Source organism: Penicillium mononematosum (genome assembly GCF_028829835.1).
Source record: "Penicillium mononematosum strain IBT 11891 chromosome Unknown utg000003l:1.0-8172316.0:1.0-8177699.0, whole genome shotgun sequence".
In the NCBI taxonomy this organism is placed as follows: domain Eukaryota; kingdom Fungi; phylum Ascomycota; class Eurotiomycetes; order Eurotiales; family Aspergillaceae; genus Penicillium; species Penicillium mononematosum.
Genome location: NW_026643273.1, coordinates 7,234,659 through 7,259,513, shown reverse-complemented (window position 1 = coordinate 7,259,513; position 24,855 = coordinate 7,234,659). Strand labels below are relative to the sequence as shown.

At 49.4% G+C, this 24,855-nt stretch overlaps 13 protein-coding genes across 13 annotated transcripts; 6 read left to right on the top strand and 7 right to left on the bottom strand.

Annotated features, from left to right (window-relative positions):
- Positions 1-1,306: 1,306 nt before the first annotated feature.
- N7519_007769 (MET18/MMS19 family protein) lies at positions 1,307-4,750 on the bottom strand (the record flags this gene model as incomplete). The annotated part of the gene is made up of 5 exons (XM_057294545.1): positions 1,307-3,709; positions 3,761-3,949; positions 3,997-4,234; positions 4,327-4,531; positions 4,669-4,750. 5 exons carry the CDS (start codon positions 4,748-4,750, stop codon positions 1,307-1,309), a joined length of 3,117 nt encoding a protein of 1,038 aa, XP_057149356.1.
- Positions 4,751-5,116: 366 nt separating this feature from the next.
- N7519_007768 (uncharacterized protein) lies at positions 5,117-5,708 on the top strand (the record flags this gene model as incomplete). The annotated part of the gene is made up of 2 exons (XM_057294544.1): positions 5,117-5,560; positions 5,610-5,708. The coding sequence occupies 2 exons, from the start codon at positions 5,117-5,119 to the stop codon at positions 5,706-5,708; spliced, it is 543 nt and encodes a 180-aa protein (XP_057149355.1).
- Positions 5,709-5,907: 199 nt separating this feature from the next.
- On the bottom strand, positions 5,908-7,040 carry N7519_007767 (ER membrane complex subunit EMC3; the record flags this gene model as incomplete). Its single annotated transcript, XM_057294543.1, has 5 exons — positions 6,902-7,040; positions 6,815-6,848; positions 6,368-6,734; positions 6,151-6,312; positions 5,908-6,098 (listed from the first exon to the last, which is right to left on the bottom strand). The coding sequence occupies exons 1-5, from the start codon at positions 6,949-6,951 to the stop codon at positions 5,908-5,910; spliced, it is 804 nt and encodes a 267-aa protein (XP_057149354.1). The 5' UTR covers positions 6,952-7,040.
- Positions 7,041-7,074: 34 nt separating this feature from the next.
- Positions 7,075-7,923, top strand: N7519_007766 (signal peptidase complex subunit 2; the record flags this gene model as incomplete). The annotated part of the gene is made up of 3 exons (XM_057294542.1): positions 7,075-7,271; positions 7,343-7,625; positions 7,696-7,923. The coding sequence occupies 3 exons, from the start codon at positions 7,075-7,077 to the stop codon at positions 7,921-7,923; spliced, it is 708 nt and encodes a 235-aa protein (XP_057149353.1).
- Positions 7,924-8,473: 550 nt separating this feature from the next.
- On the top strand, positions 8,474-9,194 carry N7519_007765 (uncharacterized protein; the record flags this gene model as incomplete). The annotated part of the gene is made up of 2 exons (XM_057294541.1): positions 8,474-8,510; positions 8,578-9,194. The coding sequence occupies 2 exons, from the start codon at positions 8,474-8,476 to the stop codon at positions 9,192-9,194; spliced, it is 654 nt and encodes a 217-aa protein (XP_057149352.1).
- A 564-nt stretch (positions 9,195-9,758) lies between these two features.
- On the bottom strand, positions 9,759-11,089 carry N7519_007764 (methylenetetrahydrofolate dehydrogenase (NAD(+)); the record flags this gene model as incomplete). The annotated part of the gene is made up of 4 exons (XM_057294540.1): positions 9,759-9,842; positions 9,917-10,006; positions 10,072-10,705; positions 10,893-11,089. The coding sequence occupies 4 exons, from the start codon at positions 11,087-11,089 to the stop codon at positions 9,759-9,761; spliced, it is 1,005 nt and encodes a 334-aa protein (XP_057149351.1).
- A 2,571-nt stretch (positions 11,090-13,660) lies between these two features.
- On the top strand, positions 13,661-13,876 carry N7519_007763 (uncharacterized protein; the record flags this gene model as incomplete). The annotated part of the gene is made up of 1 exon (XM_057294539.1): positions 13,661-13,876. The coding sequence occupies one exon, from the start codon at positions 13,661-13,663 to the stop codon at positions 13,874-13,876; it is 216 nt and encodes a 71-aa protein (XP_057149350.1).
- Positions 13,877-14,166: 290 nt separating this feature from the next.
- N7519_007762 (uncharacterized protein) lies at positions 14,167-14,693 on the bottom strand (the record flags this gene model as incomplete). The annotated part of the gene is made up of 2 exons (XM_057294538.1): positions 14,167-14,296; positions 14,386-14,693. The coding sequence occupies 2 exons, from the start codon at positions 14,691-14,693 to the stop codon at positions 14,167-14,169; spliced, it is 438 nt and encodes a 145-aa protein (XP_057149349.1).
- A 1,591-nt stretch (positions 14,694-16,284) lies between these two features.
- On the bottom strand, positions 16,285-18,982 carry N7519_007761 (F1F0 ATP synthase subunit alpha). The gene is made up of 6 exons (XM_057294537.1): positions 18,716-18,982; positions 18,506-18,538; positions 18,380-18,483; positions 18,191-18,247; positions 18,012-18,132; positions 16,285-17,921 (listed from the first exon to the last, which is right to left on the bottom strand). Exons 1-6 carry the CDS (start codon positions 18,785-18,787, stop codon positions 16,665-16,667), a joined length of 1,644 nt encoding a protein of 547 aa, XP_057149348.1. The 5' UTR covers positions 18,788-18,982; the 3' UTR covers positions 16,285-16,664.
- Positions 18,983-19,634: 652 nt separating this feature from the next.
- On the bottom strand, positions 19,635-20,421 carry N7519_007760 (2-hydroxy-palmitic acid dioxygenase MPO1; the record flags this gene model as incomplete). Its single annotated transcript, XM_057294536.1, is given in 4 exon segments — positions 19,635-19,865; positions 19,882-20,112; positions 20,189-20,248; positions 20,389-20,421. 4 exon segments carry the CDS (start codon positions 20,419-20,421, stop codon positions 19,635-19,637), a joined length of 555 nt encoding a protein of 184 aa, XP_057149347.1.
- A 753-nt stretch (positions 20,422-21,174) lies between these two features.
- Positions 21,175-21,500, bottom strand: N7519_007759 (uncharacterized protein; the record flags this gene model as incomplete). The annotated part of the gene is made up of 2 exons (XM_057294535.1): positions 21,175-21,190; positions 21,298-21,500. The coding sequence occupies 2 exons, from the start codon at positions 21,498-21,500 to the stop codon at positions 21,175-21,177; spliced, it is 219 nt and encodes a 72-aa protein (XP_057149346.1).
- A 125-nt stretch (positions 21,501-21,625) lies between these two features.
- On the top strand, positions 21,626-22,418 carry N7519_007758 (DNA-directed RNA polymerase II subunit RPB7; the record flags this gene model as incomplete). The annotated part of the gene is made up of 5 exons (XM_057294534.1): positions 21,626-21,652; positions 21,699-21,875; positions 21,933-22,013; positions 22,068-22,237; positions 22,298-22,418. The coding sequence occupies 5 exons, from the start codon at positions 21,626-21,628 to the stop codon at positions 22,305-22,307; spliced, it is 465 nt and encodes a 154-aa protein (XP_057149345.1). The 3' UTR covers positions 22,308-22,418.
- A 915-nt stretch (positions 22,419-23,333) lies between these two features.
- N7519_007757 (uncharacterized protein) lies at positions 23,334-24,821 on the top strand (the record flags this gene model as incomplete). The annotated part of the gene is made up of 3 exons (XM_057294533.1): positions 23,334-23,429; positions 23,480-24,259; positions 24,318-24,821. 3 exons carry the CDS (start codon positions 23,334-23,336, stop codon positions 24,819-24,821), a joined length of 1,380 nt encoding a protein of 459 aa, XP_057149344.1.
- Positions 24,822-24,855: the final 34 nt, after the last annotated feature.

Sequence of the window (24,855 nt, the reverse complement as noted above, 5' to 3'; positions counted from 1 at the left end):
TGCGGAACGAAGAAAATAACCAGGCCGACGGCAATTCCCGAATAATCGGGGGGGCCTACTGTAGGGGGCCAAGGGAGCACGTTTACTATGGAGGAAGGATGATGAAAGGACCTCTATCTACGTGGGATTCTAGGATCTGGTTAAGTAAATGAAAAAGATATCAGGCTAAAGATAAAGAGACTCCGCGGCAACTTCTATTTCTTAGTAGCCGAGATCATTAGACCGACTTAGACTGCGGCATATCCGCTCTAATGGATATCAGATCGATCCTTATATCCGCGATTTGCGGATAATAGATGTAAGTTAATATGTTGAACGGTGATACCGAGAGTGGATGATACGAATTGAGGTGAACTAACACTATAACTCTAGCAAGTGGCAGATTGAATAGTGAAATAAGTGTGTATTAGGGAGAGTAGCTAGGTACTCAACTATTTAATATATTAAAGGCTCATAAAGTAGTACTAAGCTTAGTAAGTGACTTTCTAAGGCTAATAAATAATACCTAAAGTAGCTACTATTTATAAAGTGTAAATATATAAAGGATAGGATAGGAAAGGTATATTTCTAACTAACATACCCCTTAGTAAGCGAAGTATTCCGGGTATTCCCAAGAGCATAGGCTAAAATAGGAAAATAATAGGTCAGTTGGATAACCTCACTACGAGTTCTTCACTTAGATAGGGTTGAGACCGCTAAGATAAACGGTCACGCTAACTACTAGTCCTTTTTTGGTAGGCGATCTAAATAGAAAGGGTTATACGTGATAGGATTAGCGTGCCACATTTTATTAATAGAGCTTACTTAGGCCGCTTATCCCTATGCTCAGTGAGCAAATCAGGATGCTCAGATAATAATCAGTAAGTGGATCAGGGGGCTTAGGGTATGATCAGGTGATGCTTAGTGAGCAGATCATGTTGATTATATGATGGCCCGTGATCAAGTTAGGGTACTTAGGGACGTACTCAGTTTTACTCAGAGACGAAAAAGCGGCAAGAGGTGAGCACTAAAAAGGAAAGGGAAAGGTCCCGACTGCCAGGCATTATCCGGTACATATGCTGTTGCAGCAATGGTCGGACGTTCCGATTGTTGTTCTAGCCTACCTACCTACCTAGGAGGTAGAGTAACTGCTTTCATGTAATCACTTAGTTTAGCCCTAGTACAAAAATTACAAAGTACACTTCTTCTATCTGAAGTTCCCTACGTAGAGTGGACTCTGGAGAATTTATACTCTATGCTCAATGTATGATAATAAACAACCTCTAAACTTAATGCGAGTATATTCTTCCCTTTAACCCAAGAATAATCATTCGTCCTCTTCCGGTGCATCATCAACACCACGCAGCCAAGCAGCTCTAGCATCAACCGCCGCCTTCCGCACATCACGCTTAGGATCATCAAGAACCGCCCGCAAGGATCTCAGAACCTGAGCCTTGACAGGCAAGAGAGGCGAGATACCCGGCGGTGCACGCGCGTTAGCCGCAGCGCCAGGCACCTGGTTCGTAGCGAGGAGCTTGAGACATTTCAAAGCATCTGCGCGGAGACGGGGGCTGTTCACAGCGCCAGGGCCGGTACTCGTAGATGTTGTTTTGAGGAGTCTCGTGACAAGACTCTGGACGTGGCCGCACTGATCGATGACGGCAACGCCATTATCACGGATAATGACGGCGAGGGTATCGAGTGTTGCTATGCGGACTGCAACAGAATCGGCGGTCTGGAGATCAAGGGATTGCAGGAGGAGAGGGAGCAGGGTGGGAAGTTCTGGCATGACGAGGGCCGTGGGAATTGTGGAGAGGATACCCGCGAGGGCGGTTAGATGGGCTGGTTTGATGTGGTCGGGCGATTTTTTGGCGGCGGCAGAGTCATCTGTGCCGGCGATGTTCACTTCGCGGATGCGAGATGATATCAGGGGGATGACTGTTGTGAAGAGGCGCTGTCTGCAGAGGAGGCGGATTGTGGCGCCGTTAGTTGCAGAAAGGATGTCGTCTTCGCCGAGAATTATAGAGAAGCCTTGTGCTGCTGTCGCGCTAGTTTGCTGATCGGGGGAGGAGAGGAGGGCGAGGAGAGAGGTCAGGATGTGGGTGGTTGAGGGGGCTAGGCGGAGGACCAAAGCTTTAGACAGCCAGAAAATGGTACGGATGGTTGCGGGATTGAGGCTCTGTGATTCTGTGTCCTGGCTTTCGAGAAGAGAATCGAAGAGTTTCTCGGCGATTGTGACATCCTGCTTTGACAGGAACTTATTGACAAGTAAGGCAAGGTGACGCAGATAGGCTTGGTGTGTTGCTGGGTCGGTGCTCGAGACTGAACGATGGACCAGGTCCAATAGCAAACCCGACATGTCTGGGTTGGTATGCGGGATTTTGTTGCTGCAGTCCTTGGATATCCCCGCAAGCAGGTATGTCGAGATAATGATCGTACGCTCTTGGTCCGCATTTGTAGTCTGGCTGAATGGAATGGGAATGAAATCTTCAGCTGAAGAGAAGAGGCTGTAGACATTTTCGGCAACTTGTCCCTGCCTCTGGGTAGAAACAGACCGCACAAGCAGATTGCAAAGTCGACCCAAAGTGTCAAGCACGGTAGGATCTTTGAGAATCTGGTTCTTTGCTTTGCCAGAGGCCGATGCTGCGACATCGCGGCAAAGTCCAGCCACAACCTTGTCGAAATACAAATCCACACTCTGGTCTTGTTCCATGTTTCTCTGTTGCATAACATAAAGCAAAGTGACAAGAATCGCGCGTGGGTAAGCAACTGATCCGGGTTGTTCCTTTTGCAGCAGAACTGAGAGTTTGCTAAACAAACGACGGAAAAGTGTCTCGAAAATATCCCTCTCGACGCTGATCTGAGCAAGGGTCTCGAGGGTCGGCATATACCGGGCATCCGATCCTTCATCTTCCTCTGGCAGTGTTGCCACAAACGCAGGGAAAGTGATATCCACAATCAGGCGGGGTTTGTGCTTGGAAATCTCAGCAAGAGCAGCAATTGCTTCTTTCTTGAGATCGTCCCGGCCCACAGATTCCTCCTTGATAAGGATTTCATCAAGGTATTGCACGAAAAGTCCAATCTCATTCTCCTGGAAGAAATCGCGCAAAGTCGACAGACGCAAGAAGCCCTTCAAAGCAGTCACCCGGAAGGAGACCTCTTCCTTTGCTGCACCCATCAATGCCTGACCGAAAAGGTCTGAGAATTGGTCTTTGAATTCAAGTAGCGGGTTTTCGATAGCAGCCTCACCACCTCGGGCGGTCCATTGTCCGAATACAGTTATAGCAGCTTCGAACAAAACGTTCAAAGTCTCAAGAAGTGCCCTTTGTTTGACAATTCCATCCGCTTCTTGATACAGAGTGAAAATCGGAGGTACGACTGTTTGTACAACAAGGACAAAGGAAACAGGCGACGCAGCAGACACACGGCTGAGGATCGATTGGGCCGGCTTGGCCTGCTTGTTTTGAGGCTCCTGGAGTTGCTCATTGCACTCCTTGGTGATTGGTTGAAGGTACTTCGCAAGAGGCAATTCTTGTGACACTTCGGTAACTCCTTCAGATAGCCGCTGGGCGATTGCTTGCAGCGCCTCGAGGGAGGTTTCAGATAAGAATTCCTCTTGCGCATTGAGAATCTCAAACTTGAGGACTTCCCATATGGTAATGGAAAACTTGGACACTGTGTTGGGGTCGTATGAATGGATACACGCGATCAATGTACTAAGTGCATCTTTCTATAGACCTGTTAGATGACTTCAAGATCACAGGGTATTTAGCAATCTTACCTTTACATTGGGAGATGTAGAATCAAGCTTGTCCAATAAGGCGGGGATAGCGTGAGGTGCAAAATGCCTTGTCGAAGAGATACATTCTTGAAGACGACCCTTCAGATCCTGCGCAGTGATCCCGTAGGGGTCGTTTGGCGGAGGTCGGAATGTGATTGGGAAGTAGTTATATACTGAGTCGAATAGGGTCTATCTAGTGTTAGCGGAATCCCCGACCTTAGAAAAAGTACACATACCTCAACGTGGTTCGAGATGTCCCATTCAATCATTATGACTTTCAGGATCGAGAAAACAATCATCAAATTCCTCGGGTCTTTCTCTCCTGTCATGATATCAACAACACCCAGAAGCGAGATATCTCCCATATCACGCATAGCTCCGCGGTGGTTTGACATCAAGTCATTGAGCAATTGGTAGACATGGAACCGTTGTGTTTGAGATCGAGACTGGAGATCTTGGAAGTTGGAAAAAAGTCTATATCAATGTATCAGCACTGGGTCATTGTCGAATTAAGCTTTATCCCCGGCACAGGGATGTCGCATGCAATCAGAAAGTATAGCACCTACGCTTGTGCTACTTGGGTGGCCAAAAACTTGTTGAACCGGTCCAGACCCTGCAAGGCCTGCAGCCCATCAACGGCACCTCCATCCTCAATTCTATCACAGAAGAATGTAGTAAGGACTTGGATCTGTTGTCTCGAAAGGTACTTCGGCGAGAGAGCTTGGATAATGGCCGTAAGGTAGGAAATGGCTTTTCCGCGTAGAATCGGGTCTTCGTCGTTGATATATTCGCCAAAGAGATTGGACAGTATCGATCAGAGTCGTCTTTCTAGTCTCAATATCTACAATCACTTCCGTTAGTAATGCAACGGTTTGAAGTGGTCCCGAGTGCGGGGCGAATTGGCATACCATGCGCGATTCCCTCGGCAATGCGTTTGGCTTCTTCTTTGTCGTGGTCCACGACCAGCATGAAGGTCTGGAGGGCCGACATGATACCGATCTATCAATTAGGAGAGCCCGACGTGTAGATTGCGGGGGCAAGACTAAGATCGCATCGGCCAATTTCTTGTGGCCGGATGCCCTTATCGATAACGGTCAGGTGATTCTGTTATCTCTACTCTGCACGTCACGTGCCAAGGCGTGTTGCGTCATGGCTGTAGTGAGACCTGCTCCTCTGTCCGGCGTCATTGGCAGCAAGATGACTCCAACCCGCAGTATGAGATCTAATCGACTAACTACATCCATTTTATTTACATTTCTTCTCGCCAGCTCAGCATCTGCACTCTGGGCCCTATCTTTTCCCTTCCCTTCACGGCAACAGCAAATAGCTCTCGAGCACAAAGAGCACCAATCAATAATGGATAAGATTCTCCCTGGTATTGTCCAGCCACAGAAGACAGCTCCAGACGAGGATCTGAACGCGAAAGACAGCGGTAGCCCTATCATCTCAGATGTCCTACCCAAGACCAAGGGCATCAATATCTTTGCGCGGTTGACCCGTGACTTTGAGCCAGTCGCCAATCGCCTTAACGATGCATCGAAGAATATTACAGTTCTAGCACCACGCAACAGTGCAATTCAAGCTCTTCCCCGGAAGCCCTGGGAGAATCCAGAGGACTACAAGAAATTCGGAGAGGTAAATGCATATGAGGGGCAGGATGGGCAAGATCGGGCAAAGCGCAATCTGCAGCGATTTGTGGAGGCACATCTCATCCCTGCTAGTCCCTGGAGAGTTGGGGAAGAGGTTGAGACACTTGCAGGGGAGAAGTTGAAATGGACGAAGGAGGGCGATAAGATTTTTGTAGGTTCTGTCCTCTCGGAGTCGTTGGTAGGTCACTGACTGTCTATAGATCCAACCTGGCAACATTGAAGTTAATTCAGTTGCGGAGAAGGTCCATAATGGGGAAGTCTGGGTCTTGAATGATGTTATTAATTACCGTCAAGGGTGATTGGCTATGAGTTACTACGATTTATGGAAATTGTGCAATCATTGAAGAACACTCGAGTTAATTATGTAGATCTACAAGATTGCGGCTTGTTTAGAAGAAACATGGCGCATTCTATTCTTCATGCTATCCAAAGCCAGCGATGACCTCAAGACAGATATATACACCAATACTAGACATCACATGCAACGTCAAAGGAATATTAGATCCCCGCAGGAGCAAAGTTTTGCAAGATTCTCTCTTCCACTCCGTCCAGAATGCAGAAGTGCTCCATCACTTCCAAGTTCTCCGCTTCGTTCAGATACAGCTTGTCGGGATCCTGACCGGGCTGGAGCGGGTTGACCATTGCGGCAGGGTTAGCCATACCCATCTGCTGGGCCATTTGACTGGCAGCTACATATTATTAGTGACTGTTCTTATTGGCAAGGCTCAGATAGATGCATACCGTTATCACTGCCGAGGATGAATCCAAAAACGGACTGAAGGCCCATCAAGTTGAGGAAGTACCACGAAAGACTAGAGACCCATTGCACATCAAGGTCGCGAGTCATAACACCAGACTGCAGCATCGACTTGAAGCGGATAGTAAGAGGGAAGGGCAATTTCACTGTGAAAATCGTAAGCTCGTTGCTCATGTCCATTTATATCAAAATGCAACATACAGATGACAAAGCCAGAGAAGAAGGCATTGATCCAGCTCATGATCAAGGTTTGCGGGATCATCATCATCATATTTCCCTTCAGCATGCCCATCATAGCTTCCATACCAGCAGGGTCGGTCATGGGGTTCGCGGGCGGTTGGCCACGATTGTTGGGGTCCTTTAGAAATGCGCCGTTGCGGAATCCAGTAACCATGTAGTTCTTGCGCATCTCGAACGACTCGCGGTCGAGCACGGAACAGGCGTTATTGCGGAGATTCACACCGCGGAGAAGAGCAAGGCGCTCGCGGGATTCGGCAAGAGTAGATGGCGACTTGGGGGTCGTGTTCATCAGGACTGTGGCATAGTGGCGAAGGATTCCGGTCAGGATCTATTCAACAAGAGCGGTTAGTTTCAGTCTCAGAGCCCATCGCAAATATTCAAGCTTCAAGCTCCCGTTATAGACCATACCATAACAATTGAAATGGGAAACAGAATCCAATAGCTATAAGCAAATGGTCAGTCCAACTTCCGCTTGATCGAATGATGTTCTCTTACAATAGTGCCGGATCCCTAAGGATGGTCTGCTCAGCCCCTTGAATTGCCATATTGAGGCAGAATAAGAATCAAAGAAGTGCCTCCTTTGAACCAAACAATAATCCAGTGGTGGCTGCAGGTGGGGGATGGAAAGTTGAAGGGGCCGCGAAGTCGAGGTTGCCAGGCGGAGAGGGATGTCATTGGCCCGCGTTAGCTCCAGCTTTCTCCAAAGGGCCACGCCGCATCTTTGTCCTGCGATAAACAACAGTCCTGTCTTGGCCACTGAATACTTCACCACACTCGATATTTTGGTTTTTAAAAATTTCTTTACTTGCATCTATTCTCAAATCTATCATGGCTTCCAACAAGGTGCCGGTCTACTCGACCAATGGTCCGTAATCTCGATCTACTCTATACAGCAACAGCACTAACAGAGTAAGCAACAGATCTCAAGTCTACAAGCGACGATGCTCTCCTCCCTTACCTTACCAATCTTCCTGCGCCATACGCTTTCACACCCGATTACTCGAAGACAAACATTCGCTTTCTGCTTGGCTATAGCGCTGTCGCAATCGCTGGGTTTACTTTCTACGCAGACCGCACGCTTGGCTGGGAAGCAACTACCTCGCCCTGGATTATCGCGGCAGTAGGGACATACTTTTTCTTGAACAGCATTTTGACTTACTGGATTTGGGCCGTCGAGGCTGGCGAGGTATACTCCGGGAAGAGGAAAACTGGTGAGACGGTATGTCAATTGATCTTCGGCTCTTTCGAGATTCTATTTTTTGGAAGGCTACTAACAAACCTGTTCACAGATATCTGTCTCGTCATCGGCCAAAAAGTTCTCCAAGCTCTACAAGCTGCATGTCATTTATAAGTCTGCCTCTGGAAAGGTCCTCCAGGACAAGCGGTGCGAGGCGCCTTTCACAACTTGGTTCTCGGCAGATGGTGTATTCCACCCCGAGCCTTTCCGTCGCTGGGTGGCCAGTGAGATTGATGTTTTGAGACTGGCGGCGAAGGAGAATGAAAAGAAGTCTGGCTAGTTTACCTAGCAATTACTATCACAGGTTATGTTTTCGGGGCTATTGCGAAATGCAAAGCTAGGTCACCCCCTAAAAGAGACTAAGAAGAGTGCATTGGTATTACATGTTCAAATGAGCAAGGAAGTGATGGATTTTCTGTGTTTTACTTTCTTTCTATTGGGCATAGTTAATCAGACGCATTCCAACAGTGCCCATGTACGTGACTTCTTCAATATTGACCGGCAGTGAAATCAATCTCGTATGCAGCACCTCCGCCTCACTCGATATGTGAGCGATTCAGATGAGCGTCTTATCTTGTCCGTTAGAGATGTCCCATCTAGGGCTATTGAGCTCACGTGGATCTCTACTATCATGGAAGGAGCTCTACTGCACCTGCCAAACTTGAAGAGCATCAGGGCACAACAAGAATTTTGACTTGGGACAACTTTTTCCCATGATCTACTCTCCTCGCATATTACCTTACTGCTAAACTGCTCTTAAACTATATGGTTTTACTCTCAGTATCAAACTCCTTTCACATCTACCTCCCGCAGTCTTGAAGACATCCATCATGCGGCGTATAACACATGCTCTCCTTCGACCTCGACGTAAGCTCCTATCCACAGAAACCAGGAATACCAGTGAGTGGATGAACTAACCATCAGGACATCTCAGGTCTGCCGGAGATCACAGTAGCCATTGTCTGGGCTCCCCACGAGGAAATTGAATCCCTCGTCAACGCCACCGAAACCCTTGCGATCAAGCGACGGACTCCAGGCTTGACATACACTCCGACATCAACGACCAATGCAACAGCCACGTCGTCCACTGCTCAGACTGACGGAAATCAGGCGGAGCCCATTGCCGAAAAACCCCAACAAGGTCAAATCTACTATATCCAAACCAAGATACTCGGCCGGTCTATCAACTATGTCAGTCTTGTACGGCTCATAGTCCTGCCACCTAGGCTTCAATTCATAGCCGATGAGGTCCAAGACCTAGCACCCGGGGTCCGAGCCTTGATCACTCGAGCCACAACTATTGCCATGCCGATAACACCTGTGCTTCCTCCCGGGCTTCTGCAGAAGATCACAATCACCGAAAACAGCACTATGTCTGCGAGACAGTCACTGGCGCATGTGCTGGCTGGGGTTGATCAGTTTGCTGATTGGGAGAGCAGCGCAGGGGAGCTCTTGCTCTGGTGGCTGATGCTGCTGAGACCGTATTGGTGTTGGATTGGGTTTGTTCTGGTGTTTCTCCCCTTGCTTATCCTAGTGATTGTCTTGCCTTGATAGGCTTGTTCTTTCTCGACTCATTGGCCGGTTAGCTTGGGTCTTTGGGTGTGGTGTGCTTTAATGCTGCTGCCTCGAAGCGCTGGAAGCTTCGAGGTGTGGAAATACCCGATGCCGCAGTTTGAAACTGCCAGGATGTTATGTCTGTTTGTCTGTACAGCGGTGTTTTATTCAGGTAAAGGTGGACTCCATGGCTGTTTGCGCGTTGTATGGGTTTGACTTCTCTGTTCTCAGGACAATCCGGTATATATTAATATTATCTTTCAAGCCCGGTTGGGACAGTTTTTCATTACAGTATTATGCGTAGATTATAATAGTAAACAAGAAACAATCTTTGTTTATACATAGAATAATAGACAACGTCAACCGGGGCAATCTATAAGTTCCAAACATGGAATGCGACAGGGAGATATCTAAGCACAGGAAACAAAAGGAGAAACATAAAGTTCCAGAGTATAATCGAAATGGCTAATAACAAACAGAATATCTATAAATTCTTTTACGAAATGACCAGCTCAGGGCATGGCCATCGAGATTGAGATGTGAACGGGGGTGGAAAGCGACCTACGATGACGCCTCAAGGGTGCCAGGTCTTTCTGTGGCCTCGGCAGGCTTGACATCGTCCATTCGCTTGTTCTGGATAAGTCTCTGTAATTCGTCAAGTTAGATGATGTTGCAAAGAACCACGGAGCATGTGAATAAAGGATAAGGATGAAACATACCAGCAGGTTCCGCAACAGGACGACAATGGTGACCTTTCCAATAGAGGGAACAAAGAGCGAGGCCTTGTCTCGGACCTCGTGGGGGAAGTTCTATATCAGAATAGTCAGCAACCACAACGTCTCAATCAAACTCGAAAGCGCAGAAGAAAACACACCTTCTCGCTAGAGAAGTTGACACAAACAGCGCCCTCACGCAGAAGGCTAGTATCGAACTTGTACTTGTCACTGGGAACACCAGTAATAACCACATCACAAAGCGGCACAACATCCTTCAAAGTCTTGCCCTCAAGGTCAACAACCTCATGCGTTCTCTTCTGCAACCCCTCACCACGAGTAAACTTCTGCACACCAGTAATATCAACCGAGTAAACACAAGCACCATCATTAGCCAGCAGAGCAGCAAGCGGACGACCCACGACCTCGGAGCGGTTCACGACACAGATCGTGTGTCCGAAGAGACGGTTTCCGTAAGGCAAGATGGTGTTGTAGATGTTGAGGTACTCGAGGATCTTGATGTTGGCCAGCGGGGTGCAGGGGAGGATGGACTTCTGGCGCTTGGCCTCGCCGTCCAGGAAGCGGATGTTCTGGTACATGTTGAAGATGTAGCGATGACTCAGGCCCTCGACGTCTTTGGTTACGTCGACGATCTGCTGCAGGTATTGGTCCTGGCGGGTGCCGAAGATAGGGTAGTAGACGATTATGCCGTCGACGTTGTTGTCGGTGTTTGCGTTCAGGATGGCTTGTTCGATGTCGTCGCGGGACACTTGGCGCATGGTGTACTTGAAGCCGCTGAGAAAGGCATTGCGTTAGCTAGTTGTTTCAATTAAATTGTTGGCTGTGAATTTGGGATCGTCTGGTTTTTTTTTTTTGGCCGAGGGGTATGTATGAATCATACTAGTTACCCCCACCATACAGCCCACCAAAGAAGCCATTGAAGCCATTGAAGCCAGATAATCATAATATTGTAGAGACTCACTTCTCCTCGCAGGTCTTCTGTGTCATCTGCGCGTACATCAGCGCGGCAGGGTCATTATTAGCCAACAGGCCGACCAAGTGAGGCGGCTTCTCGAGGGTCTTCAGGCCCTCGTGAACTTCGCTGAGGAGGTGGTTGGCAACGTTCTTGCTCAACATCACCTTGCAGGAGGAGGGAGGTTTATCGGTAGGCGCAGACATGGCAGCAAGAGAACGTTAATAGCAATATAATCAGTAATAGAGAGGGAGAGTGAATTTCCTTTGCGCGCGGGGGACTTGGTGATCTCCGGGAAAATCTTGATCGCTTATCGATAACAGATCGGATGCCGGTTTCGGCCTCTGTTGCCGTGTCTTTTGCATGAAATGTCGAGGGATATAGAACATCAAGCATGGAATCTAGATGATACTGATAATTATAGAGATTGCCTTCGGTCGATTTAGGTGTGTATAGTTTCGAGTTATTGTCTTTAGGCATATCTCCAACCCGTCTCCATCCGATGTATGCGAATACATCCCTTACAAGCTACCTAGTAGTCTACAATTACAGTAGGACTTCCAAAATATTGGGCTAAACCTTTGTAGCCAAATGTACCGCCCTCCAAATTCTGCCAGTTCTGCCAGTCTAAAACTCCTAATATAGTTGGCGCGTAGGCACGTGATTTAACACTAACGGTTAGCAGTTAAAGGTATGTACCCAAGGAGACTTCTAAAAAGGACCACTAAAAAGACATTTAAAAAGACTACCTAAGAAACTATTCAGCAGACTACGGCCGGATAAGCGGCTGACCATATATTCTTACGGTAGCATGTTCAATAGGGAGGCGGTACCTATTTATGAAAGTATATAACGGGCAGGCGGTATGCATGGCGGTAAAATGTAGGTACAAAGATCTAGCCCAATATTTCGGAGGTCCCACTGTACAGATAGAATATAAGGACTGTGAAAATAACGCCGAAAATTGAGATGCCTTAATGATAGGCAGACTGAGCCTTGCTGCTTGCTAGTTTGCTACCTTGTTTGCTTTCCAGGGCTTCTATAAAAGGCCTTCTGTTGATAGATTGAATGCAGCAGATTCTTCTTGATTTTCCCTAGTGCTTAGTTTTGTAGCCCTCGACAAAGCTGATGCGCGCGTATACTAGTGAAATGAATTCGTGGATGACTTTTGGTGGTTCAATAACTAAATGAGGAATGATAGAGGCACAAATCAATTGAACATTGAGAGTGGTGAAAAGAAATAAACGATGACCGCATCACGTGTATCTCCTAATACCCCTTGAATAAAGGTTCCACGGCCTAAGAGGATCGAAGGCCAACTATTAAGGGTACTAGGCTAAGTACCTAGGTAGGCAGGAATGTCGGCGCCCGCGGACTCTGTGTCCTGCAATTGTGGAGCTACGGCCCCAAATGTTAGTAAATAATTCTATCTAATTATAAGTATAGAGTCATGAGAAATTCTACTATCTTTTCTCGACTTTTAAGGAATGCGACTGGAACGAATTAATAATAGCTTTCGAAGGGCTTTCTATTTCCGCATCGAACCCCGGACTCAACATCGTGCCTTGTAAGATGCCCTATAGTATTATATTATTGATCTGACCGCTAACGGGGGAAGTCATATAGTACGATCAACAAACCTTATATTTATAACTTCAATATAGAGCACATCACCCAAAAGGTCGATGAATGGATTACGCGCGACATAAATTCCGAGCGAGATGGAAGCTAACTGTGTTCTGTCCCCCGAGCCAGGTAGCACAGAGGCTATCACATTCTCCTCTAAAGGCTACCTATAGTTTAACGTTAGTATTACCACCCCGGCGCTATCTCCGGTTATCCCGAACTAAAGTTAAAAGTGCTATCTGTATCGCTACCGATATTATTCGTGATCTGGACGAGCTAGAGAATCTTCCTATTAAAGTCCCCCTTTACTTTAGGAGCTGCTCGAGGATTCGTAGTATCGGGAATGGTACGATAGTATCTACGGAGAAGGAAGCGCTGAAGTGATTTTGGAACCATTACAGGTGGTAACTCTCTCTGTGATCTCACCGAATTGTTTCTTTGAAGCGACTGTTGTCACACCCACCGGTATGGATCCGGAGGTAGTCTTTAACAAGGCGAAAGCTATTGTCGAGCGATATCCTGAAGTTCAGATTGAGTTGGAAGGGGCGGATATAGGGAATATATCAGCCACAGATCATGAGATGCTAGTCATTCTCTAGGATATTGTCACGAAGCTGGGCTGACCTAAGCCTAAGCTTACTCTTGATATCGCGATTTCTGATCTCCGGTATTGGAGATATCGTGGGATCCCTGGGTTCTGGTATGGCTCTAACGGTGACAATGTTAGCGCAGCTAACGAAAACGCAGAGATCGAACAAGTGCTGCACCTTGTTCGTACTTTATGTGCTGGCTTCGGCGTAGTATCTACAGAAAGGTAGCCCTTCGTGATGTCTTCTTGAGGCTATATGCTACCAGGGAGATGGAGGAGGAAGAAAACTCTTGCTATGGAATCTAGCAAAGCAGGGCCTTTATAAGGACCTGCACTAACAAAGAACAAGCAAACTGACAAAGCAAAGGCTCAGTATGCATGACATAAAGAATCATCCTATCTAGGGGGGGTTCTCCAACACTTCCTCTCCACAAAGCAGTATGTCCTGTCCAACGACTGCGCGTTCTGGGCCTCGGCTCTGCCCATTATCACCATCACCACCGGCGTGCCGAGCCTGTCATCCTCGGTCAACATAGACAAGTAGAGCACAACTACCAAAATCATGTCCGCGGCTATGATGCCCTTCGGTGCCGGCAAGACCGCCAAGGTGAAGTCTGAGGACATGGAGTGCATGGGCGGCGATGCAGCCGCAGTAACTACACCAAAGGTACCCCGCGTGGAACGTCTACTCGATGTACTACGACGATGCTCAGCAGGTAGCCTGCGCCTCGCGATGACAACCATTGCCAGCTCAGTGCAGTATGATAAGGGTTCTTAGGAGCGCTATCTTGACAACCTTTCTTCGCCTCATGCATAGACCTGTGTTCTTTGAAGTATGTTTCGGCTTCCTCCTAAATTTCCATCATATCACGCATCCCCATAAGTTCAAACATGAGAATGATCCTACACACAAGGGCGGAGCATAAATATCTCGCAACTACCTTCACTGCGTCCTGCGCGCTAATGAACAATATACTTGAGAAAACAAGTGTGCCGTAGATAATGTGCAAGACTGTTCCAGTCGACGTGCACCAGGAGCAAACTATGAACCAAAACGTTTCCTTTTGGTCATGGAGTGTCGCAGGCGACTGTCGTGCAGTCAGTTGGAATTCCGCTTGGAGCCTCCTTGCCCATGAACGCTCGCCAGGTCTTGACTCTGTACTTTGGCAACGGAAACGGAGTACCACTGCCAGGCATCCTATAAGATGGAGCGGTACTGTTAGGAAAGCCCAAAGAGCGGGATGAAAGCCTGTGTCCGAAGAGAAGCTGCAAACTGTTTTGACACACAATTCCCAGCTGACGTGGGCCAAGTTGGCGACGGCAAGAAATGCGAAGATGTACTGAAGGGCGACTATGACTGCCGCTGATAATGGTGTGAATCTGGACGCGTCGATGCTCTTAGACCTCTTTCGAACTAGATCGATCGGACCCCGATACTCGAACGTTCGGATGGGAGAGGCCACTGGCGCTCCGCATACCAGGAGCAGCGATAGTAAAGGTCGCCGAAGAGCCAAAAGACCAGTCTCAGCAGTGCTCGACCCAACCAGACACAATGTAGTGGGAAGGAGGCCCAAAATAACACCGGCAGCGGCCATATTTGCTTTCAAAGACTCGGTGGCCTGGCTTAGCAAGCAATGGACCATCCTTCCAGATTGACATCCGCCATAGTTGCTCGGTCGACAGGGTCTATCCTCTCTGTAGGCGTCATATGTGGGCATGCATGCTTTCATGTAGACTGTCAATATCCCGCGATATTGAGGAAACCACAGCCTGAAATGATCAGGAGCAGCACACGAAGTGGCAGTGAACAGTAACCAGATGAAGAGCAGCTTGGCCATGACTGCTGGTCAAGGGCCGGCAGAGACTTAGCAAAAACAAATAACCAGACCAGCAGGCTAGGCTTGTAGCATCGTGCCTGGGAAGCTTGATTAAATAAAAAGATCTGGATGCCTGGCCTGTCCTGGGGCCACCGAATCAATTTAGGCCACACGCGCAGCCTTGAGAAATACACTTTTGGAAACAGGGCTTGAACAGCGCATTGCTATGGACAGGCATGCGAACGCCCAGGCGTGAGGCGCGAGCTGAGCGAAGCAAGCGGCTTGGCAGAGTGTGGAGCGAGCTAGTCAGACCTTCACCACTCCTTGTCCTCATGTATTCAGAAGCTGCTGAGGCGATCACGTAAGTGGTCTTGCCCCTTTTTCACAGTCTCCTCAGTACCAACTACTCATGGTCAGAAGCTCACAAGAACAGATAGCGCAACTTTGAGGTTGTTTGTGAATAGAATCCAACGGGAGTGTCCTGGCTAGGTCCCTCCGTATGTGCATTCGCGTGGCTGTCTTGGCAGAATCGGCATCATCCGGCCAATCACGGCCACACAGGTCCAGCTGTCGTTGCTCTCTTGAAGCGGTTGCAGTATTAGACTAGCGCTTAGGGAACTAAATTTAGCTAACTAATAATCCATGTATCAACAAACAATGCAGGTGTCCAGAAGTGCCTTGAATTTATCGCCCCAGTTATTGTTCTTTCATCGCCCATGGGAGTACCTGACCCTATTAGCCAAGGGACTTAGGTGGGGATGCTTCGGGGTACAAGAAGCTGTCAGACTGGGATATGGGCCCCCCTAGCCTAGGCCCTAAACAGGAACCTTGGTTTTTGTTATGGTCTAGTGGTAAAATACGCCGTATTTCTTCCCACAGAAGCCGTAGGCCCTGGCGAGGGTATACTAGCACTTTGTAGGAAGGCTTTATACATGTAGGAAGGGAGGCCCGCGGAATCAGAGACGAAAAGGCGTATTAGCAGAGAGGCCTAGATATCTTCTAGCATGGTGCTCATTCACTACCCTAGGGAAGGAGTAGGACCATCGACACGAAAGGACACGATGCTGTATCATCCTAGTGGTTACGCTTCGGGGTGATAGGCATTGCAAGCTGTCAGATTAAGCAGCATCTCCGTTAAAAATGGAAGGGGCAGTGCATCCGGCTGAGAGCAAATGTGTAGTAGTGGGTGGGGGCCAGAGTAAAAGAAAGGGAGCGGCGATGATAAGTGTAGGATAGCGAGGTAGGAAGAATGAAAAGTGAGAGAGGATGAGCAGCGAAGACGGGTCTTCTATGTCGGCGGTATTAAAGGTAGGTTACGTGACAGCGTATTGAGGCGCTAAACCTAACCGTTTACAATATACAGTTAAAATATTGAACAAATGAAAATAATTGCGGTCCAACACGGAGAGCATAAGGAGACCAGACGGAATTAGAACGGTCGTCCACCCATCTCGCGCCCCGATGCGCGGATAAAATCTAAACGTACAGGATATAATCACATTTTGGCAGACCATAGTCATTTTAGTTCTCGCTCGAACAGCACTACGGGAAATCCTTGGTCCGCCCCCCAGGATCATGCAGATAATTACATCGCTACATCCAGGGGCAGACTGGGATCTCCTGCCAGGCACCGGCACCAAGAAGAACAGAAAAACAATGGGCTCAAAATTGTACAGGCTATCTTGTCTATACACATAGAGTCAAGAAAACAAAGCCGACCACGAAGGATCATCCGAGTTATTTCTTCACTTATGCGTTGAAGGTGGAGTTGAAAGCAGAGATGACCTGCTTGAGGGTGGCCTCAGTCTCCTTGGAGACCTGGCCCTCCTTCTCGATGGTGGCCTGGATCTCGGGGTGGGAGCTCTTGAGGTGAGCAAGGAGGTCAGCCTCCCAGGTGAGGATCTTGTCGACGGGGATAGCGTCGAGGAGACCGTTAACACCAGCGAAGATCAGAGGAACCATGTCGGTAACGGCCATGGGGGAGTACTGCTTCTGCTTGAGGAGCTCGGTCAGACGCTCACCACGGGCAAGGGTCTGCTTGGTGGAGGCATCAAGATCGGAACCGAACTGGGCGAAGGCAGCGACCTCACGGTACTGAGCCAAGAACAGCTTGAGGGAACCGGCGACCTGCTTCATGGCCTTGACCTGGGCGGCGGAACCGACACGGGACACGGACAGACCGACGTTAATGGCGGGACGGATACCCTTGTAGAACAGCTCGGACTCCAAGAAGATCTGACCGTCAGTGATGGAAATGACGTTGGTGGGAATGTAAGCGGACACATCACCACCCTGGGTCTCAATGATGGGCAGGGCAGTCAAGGAACCAGCACCGTGGGTCTTGTTCATCTTGGCGGCACGCTCGAGGAGACGAGAGTGCAGGTAGAAAACGTCACCGGGGTAGGCCTCACGTCCGGGGGGACGACGGAGGAGCAGAGACATCTGACGGTAGGCAACGGCCTGCTTGGACAGGTCATCGTAGATGATGACGGCGTGGCGGGCGTTGTCACGGAACCACTCACCCATGGCGCAGCCAGTGAAGGGAGCAATGTACTGCAGGGGAGCGGCCTCAGAGGCGGTGGCAGCGATGATGACAGAGTACTTCATGGCGTCCTGCTCCTCAAGGGTCTTGACGAGCTGAGCGACGGTGGAACGCTTCTGACCAACAGCAACGTAGATACAGTAGAGCTTCTCGTCCTCGGTGGCGGCCTTGTTGTTGTTCCAACGCTTCTGGTTGAGCATGGTGTCGAGAGCGACAGCGGTCTTACCGGTCTGACGGTCACCAATGATCAACTCACGCTGACCACGGCCAATGGGCACCATGGAGTCGACACACTTCATACCAGTCTGCACGGGCTGGTTGACGGACTGACGGGGCAGAATACCGGGGGCCTTGAGCTGGGCACGGCGCTTCTCCTTGGTGTTAAGGGGACCCTTGCCATCAATGGGGTTACCAAGAGCGTCGACGACACGGCCGAGCAGCTCGGGGCCAACGGGGACCTCGACCTAGGGTTGGTGTTAGAGACGTTGCCAAGGGGTTGATTGATTCAGGGTCCAATATCAGAATGGGCCCAGGGGTTGAGTTGAAGTGCTTACAATCTCGCCGGTACGCTTGACGGTCTCACCCTCCTTGACGAGACGGTCGGAACCGAAAAGCACGACACCGACCTGGCCGGCCTCGAGGTTCATGCACATACCCTTAACGCCGGAGGCGAACCTGAAGATGAGTTAGTTTCTATGTCTGGGTAATGCCAAGACTTTGGGGGTTCACGTACTCGACCAGCTCCTCAGCCTGGACGTTGGACATGCCGTGGACACGGGCGATACCATCACTATTTAAAGCTCAATCAGTTTCTGTATCGGTAATTTGTCGAATGTTGATAGACAATGGCGGATTCGATGGAATTGTAGCCGGGGACCGAATTTTTTCGCGGCCCCCAGCCGCCTAGGGACAATTGACGTACCCGACCGACAGAACACGACCGGTCTCAGCAAGACCAGCCTCCTCAGAGACACCACGGATGCGCTGCTCAAGGATGGAGGAGACCTCGGTAGGGGCAGCCTTGGCCTCGGAAGCGTAAAGAGCGAACGCCGTTAAGAGGACCGGCAGCAGCCGCGCGGACCTGTAATGGACGAAAAACCTGTTAATGACCATCCCAGAGAAGGACAATGTGTCCGAGCCATCGTTGAAGTATCGTTGTCGAGGTGTGATGAGGTATGAGCATCGATCGAGCTCAAGATTGAGATGAAGGATGTCGAACTGGCGATGGATGAAGGCGGCTGGGATGGGATGGACTCACCGAGGCGATGCGGCCAGTGGCCGAAACAGCCGCAACGGAGCGGCTGGACGACCGCAGAGCGTTTCTGAACATTGTGAAAGGGGGTTCAGAGGATGGGAGGATGAATTCTCTGAGGAAGAGATGTAATTGGGGAGAGAGAACGGGAGAGGAGAGAGGATTGTGGACGGGAGGGAGAGCTTTGTCGTCGGGGGGGGAGGATTGGATTCTCAGGACTCGCGCTAAACCGTTTCGGACGCTGGGCCCTCCGAGGTGGCCCTAGTGTGAGGCCACGGTGTATCTTTACGCTTTTATTATTACTACAATGTGATATGGGTTCTTTTTTTATATAACTGTTCTTCTATTTCTATTTCTATAAATTTACCAAATTTTTCAGAATATTATAGGAGGCCATAATGAGTTACTTCATTTTGCATTGCCGGAAAAGTGTGCCACGGGCCACTGCCCTTCCGTTTTTTTCTTCTCGGATCGGCGGAATTCCTGGTCAGGTGAATCGCTTATGTCATGGCTTTCGTCACGGCAACCGAAGACGGGTCTCTGTTATTATATGTTGTATGCTTAGTATTTGGTTATTATGTTATTGTTTCCTTATTCCTTTGATTCCAAGTCTATTTACTTGGTGTTGTGATACTACTATACAATAAAATCACGCATTGGGCGAGACAGCAACACCCACTCTCTACAGGAAAGGGATAAGTACATACCAATATACCCGAAAGACAAAGCAAAATAACACTCGCAAAAGGATAAAAAAGACCTAATCAATCGCTTTGCTAATAACAGGCATACGAATCCAACGCGTCCAAGAAGCCACTGAAGCTTCCAACAGCAAGCAAGACAACCCGAGGACATACAGAGTATCGCCCTTGGTCTTGGCAAGCAATATCTCCCCTTACTGCATGCTGCACGCACAAGCCAGCATTTACTGCTCGGCCTTGCCCTTGCCCTTGTCATTTCCATTCCCATTCCCCTGCTTCCGGAATTTCAGAATCTCCAGCTCAACGCCCTTCTCAAAGCGCACCTTGAGCTCCGGGCGATAACCGAAGAAGAATAGAATCTCCATCCAGACGAATAGCGGCGCCAGCAGGAAAGCCTGAACAAGATTATCCAGCAAAGCAGGGGCACGCTTCTCAAACACGCCGTGTCCGACAAACTGCGCCAGCCATGACACGACGTGGATGCCCCGCCCAGTAGTTCACGATGCTGCCGTGCGTGCTGAGGAAGTAGTTTCCGTAGTATGCAGCTGCGATCACGGCGGGTGCGAGTAGGCCGCCGGCTATGGGCTCTAAGAGGACATAGAATGTGGCGTAGATAAGAGCGCCGATTGTGCCGGCGTTTGCGGGCAGGTATTCGATTTGGAGGATGTCCGGGAGGGTGAATAGCGGCGGGCAGTTGCAAGCCTTGGGAGTCACAGTTAGTACCTTTGTATACTGGGATATCTTGTTTGGTTGGTGGAAAATTCGGAGATACACGTACGAGGATGATGCCGGTAAACAGGAGGATTGGGACGCAGGTGATATGGATTGCGACGTTGACCTGCGCTGTTAGTGAGCGTACGTTATTGGCGATGGGGATAGGTCCGCTGTACGGGATTGCTATGGTAGGCTCCGTACTAAATCGCAGTCAAGTCAGCCATGGTCGTTCTGGGAGTTCCAAGAGTGGATATGGATGCTTACGAAGAGCAACTGTTTCTCAAGATTAAGCGCCATCTTGCCTAGCTGGGGACAAAAAGATGGGGAATCCTGGGGAAGAGTTTTGCGGGGGAGGGGAATCAAGCAAGTGGCATCATCTTTATCGGGAAGCGTTGAATGGTGCAATTGACAAGGTCCTGGTCCTGGCGTCATGTGCTTAGACCGAGGAAGACGTTGGTCTTGGCAACGTAACGGTCCCCAGGCATGGCCACCCGCCATGTACAGGCCTATCAGATCATCTACATTATAGTTTTGCTAGGGTATGCAACATCTCAGGTAATGAATTATGTTGTTATGATTGGAGTTCTCTTCCGTGTCTCTATTGAATTGGTTGTTAACTCCGGAGTATATAATACTGTAATGTCTAGTATGGAGTGTTCCGGTGAGGCTTTGGTCTATATTTTTCTACAAGCTAAGGTGTTTTTCTTTTCAATGCCTTTATTAAGACCTACTACGGGCTCCCTAATTGTCAATTTAGAGCTTGGTTACGGCATTAATGTTGAAAGTTGAGGACACAAGTAGATGGCACTGGGAATATATATATAGGTTACGGTATATATTGAAGCTAATTTTGAAGCTCAATGACCAGTCAAAACCAACCAGGAAAGGCTATATATAGCATGTAAATGCTATTATAAGCCGAACCGGAGATGCAAAGCCAGAAAATTTCGTTATTTACTTCTGTACCTGTTGTCAAACATCTATGGTCTGCTATAGATCATCCAATCATTCTTCATTCAAGAAGCAATCCTCCACCCGGTCAAGGCTAAATTATCCGTCAAGTGCACTGATGACAACATATTCCAGTGAATAACGTACCAAATACAAAATGAAGTTTCAATGACTAGAAACGTGCAAGTATCAAGTCAGCCTCCCACCGTTCAAGGATCTTACCACGTGACTCCACCGACCCAAACTTGGCCCACCAGACCGGCGATGCTCTTACGAAGGGAAAGCTTGCGCCTGCAGCACCTGTATCTGCCTCCTCGTTCAAGATCCAAGGCAGATACAATTTCTGCCACCTCCACGGTTACTCGGATTCCGTTTCGCTCATTTTTGACGACGACATATTGTTTGTGCTTCCCGTTGCAGGTCATGAGCGCGTGGTCGAAAACGCCGTCCCTCGACCTCGATTGACAGCAACACTGTCCCGAAACCGACTCGAATCTTTCTACTCTGCATTTCGACATTAGCGCATTCTCATCCAATCATAACCGCGACGATGTTCTTCCTCAAAGAAGAGACCAAGGTGATCTCCATGCACCCGTCCTATTTCGGACCCGAACATGCGAGAGTACCTCATCGGTCGACTCAACGAGGAGGAAGAGGGACGGTGCACAGGCGATCACTTTGTGATCTGTGTCATGGACATGGTTGATATTGGCGAAGGGCGGGTGATGCCTGGTATCGGACAGGCGGAATACACCATTAGATATCGTGCAATCATCTGGAAGCCGTTCCGTGGCGAGACGGTATGCGCTTGGGATCCGAGGTTGTCGCTCTTAAGAATTCCTGCTGACTGAGCTTAGGTCGATGCTATTGTTACTTCCGTTAAGCCTACGGGGATCTTCACACTCGCGGGTCCGTTGTCTGTCTTCATTGCGCGAAAGGTATGTTTTTGTTTCCCCATGGATCGCTGGGTTTCACTGCTGACAGCCCATCAGAACATCCCCTCCGATATCAAGTGGGAGCCCAACACCGTACCGCCGCAATACACTGATCATGCCGATCAAGTCATTGAGAAAGGAACCAGTCTGCGGTTGAAGATCCTCGGTGTTAAGCCCGACGTGGCCGCTATCAATGCCATTGGCACCATCAAGGAGGATTATCTTGGGTAAGTCACGCGAACCGTGCCCAGCGCATTGACTATTCTAACGCCGTTTTTCTCCAATAGACCTTTGTAATGAGACACGATTGCAACACATACCCACCTTTTTCACCAATACGATAATTTACCATGCCATCTATGGTCCCCCAAAGATACGGCAAGTGCTTGGGATGGATTTACTGCCTAAGATGAAAAGAGAAAAAAGAATTGGCCGGTCAGGAGCTGGAGTTTGACAAGTCCCTGCTCGGCACACATGCCATACTTTTGACTTGGATGGCTATACTTCAATGATAGACCGATCACGTCTTCTACCTGAGAGAGTCTGATTTGAGTCGGCATTGCAGACTGAAATGACCGACTCGCCAGAGATTGTGTCAGGGCATTTCATTGCCAGTACTTTGAAATGTACAATGTACATGTTGCATGTCTAACCCTGTACAATCCGTACCCCCTGTAGAGGCTGAAGTCCTTTGAAGTGTATTCTCCAGATTCTCCAGTTGCCGGAGAGACGGGCCAAGCCCCAAGCCTAGGCCCGTATGGTGAAACACTGGCGTGTTTTCAGATTATTTCAGGGATATCAACGCGTTTTCTCTTTGCATTCTCATTTGATATTTATTACAATTATACATTGAGATATGCAAGGTACCGAGTACTAACTGGTTCTAGCGTCCCGGGGTTTCCCCTGTATATTTTGTGAGTGCATTGCACTCCCCCGGGGCCGCACTTGGAGAGCAATTGTTTCCTTCTCTTCTTCTTCTTCTCTCTCTCTCTCTCTTAATTGCAAATAGTTTCTTTGTAACTTCAATCCCGTCTAGCTTCTAGACTATTCTAGAGTATCTTCTCTGGAATATCTTCCTCTCTTTTAAAACCTCCCTACGGTTGACAATGTCCTACTGCAAGACAGAATACCAGCGGTTCCTGGATAACCCCAAGACTGCTAAACTGGCCGACGATGTGTCCTTGATCTATGTTCCTACCACGACGAAGTTCGAGCAGGTCGACAATGTGATCACTCATGTGTTGAACAACGCCAAGGTGGTCAAGACGAAGTCGAACCAGGTCATCAGCGCCATTGAAGGATCGGATTCGCTATGTCTCAGACATGGAAACCACCCTCGAATTCACTGAGGGTGGTGGGGTTTATCTCCCCTCTCTCGACGATAATTTCCTGGCCGACCGTGTCGCGATTTTCCCCACGGTAAATTCCCCGCCGCGCGTCGCGTTATCGAAAGCTAATACATCCTGCAGGTCCACATCGTCCACTTCGACGCCAATCAACAGATCAAGCAGATCCGAATTTACTGGGATCAGGCTTCATTGCTGAAGCAAGTCGAGGTTATTGGAGCGCGCGGACGTCAATGGCCCATTCGCGATGGAAAAGACCAACTCCGTCTCCTCAAGAACGCTGAGACCGCTCAGTCAACACCCTCGCAGCCTTCTCAGAATGCGGAGACCAAGCTCCCCACCCGCTCCTCGTCCCCAGCCAAGCGCCGCATCAAAGATCCCTACGCAGCCGAGTCCTTGACTGAGCTCCTCTCGCCGAGCAAGGAGGTCGCTGAGATCGAAAGCCGCGCGGAACCCCCCAGACCTGCTTCCTCCAACAAGAGCAAGAGATATACCCAAGACCCCTACGGAGCGGGTTCCTTGACTGAGATTCTGTCCCCCAGCAAGAAAGTCCCTGCCCCTGTGGCTCCCTATGCGCCCGGGTCTGGGCGACCTGCCGCGCGCAACTTCAGCGATATCTTCATGAAGGATGATGATGTGCCCGACTCGCCCTCCAAGTCCAAGCCCAGGGCTCCCCGGATCTTCGAAGAGGAAGAAAAGGCCGGCCCAGGTCCTGTCGACGAAGACCGTCATTTCTACAAGTCCGCCCCCGGAAAATACGACCACTTCGAGATCGGCGGCGACAACTCGGAGCGCGAGATGAAGCCAGAAGTCAAGCAGGCCAACCCCAAACAATCAACCCACTGGGACTTCGACGACGCCGAGACTCCTGTGAAGGGATCGCGCGCCCCACGCGGACACGAAGTGCGCCACTTTGGCTTCGGCGATAATGAAGAAGGCACTGGGTCCCCCCCATGCCAAGCTGAACGTGACCAAGCCCCGTCGCGATGCAGACCGTCACTTCGAGATGACCGACGAAGAAACCGAGGACGATGGACGGATCATCAGCTCATTCGGGGGTCGCGGCAAGGGCCTCTACGAGAACCGCCTCTTCGAGGAAGAAGAAGGCAAGCCTGAGCAGGAGAAGAAGAGCGAGCCCTTGTCAACAGCTGCAAACGTTGCCAACCGCAAGAAGAACTCCGTTTCGCAATTCGAGATGACGGATGAATCGCCTGATGCCAAGGAGAACAAGCCTACCCAAAAGCACGAGGCGCACAATAAGATGATGGAATCCCACTGGCATAACTACGATGAGCAGTCCCCGTCCCCCTGCAGCAAAAGCATGTCGCCCACAACAAGGCTATGGAGTCCCACTGGGATAACTTCGACGAGGCGTCCCCTGAGCCGGTTAAGAGAAATGCCACCGCGCAGCGCAACCCTCACACCCACAACCAGCCCAGCTGGGGCCATGAAAGCAATTAAGTGAGCCAGCGCCGGTCTGGGGCTTAGCTTGATACTAC

What these genes read in the sequence shown, in the direction of transcription:
- N7519_007761 (XM_057294537.1), bottom strand. Translation starts at nt 18,787, where the DNA reads ATGTTCAGAAACGCTCTGCGGTCGTCCAGCCGCTCCGTTGCGGCTGTT. An exon ending in CCACTGGCCGCATCGCCTCG is followed by an intron (nt 18,539 to 18,715) that starts GTGAGTCCATCC and finishes CGTCCATTACAG; the next exon opens with GTCCGCGCGGCTGCTGCCGG. An exon ending in CAGGCTGAGGAGCTGGTCGA is followed by an intron (nt 18,133 to 18,190) that starts GTACGTGAACCC and finishes ACTCATCTTCAG; the next exon opens with GTTCGCCTCCGGCGTTAAGG.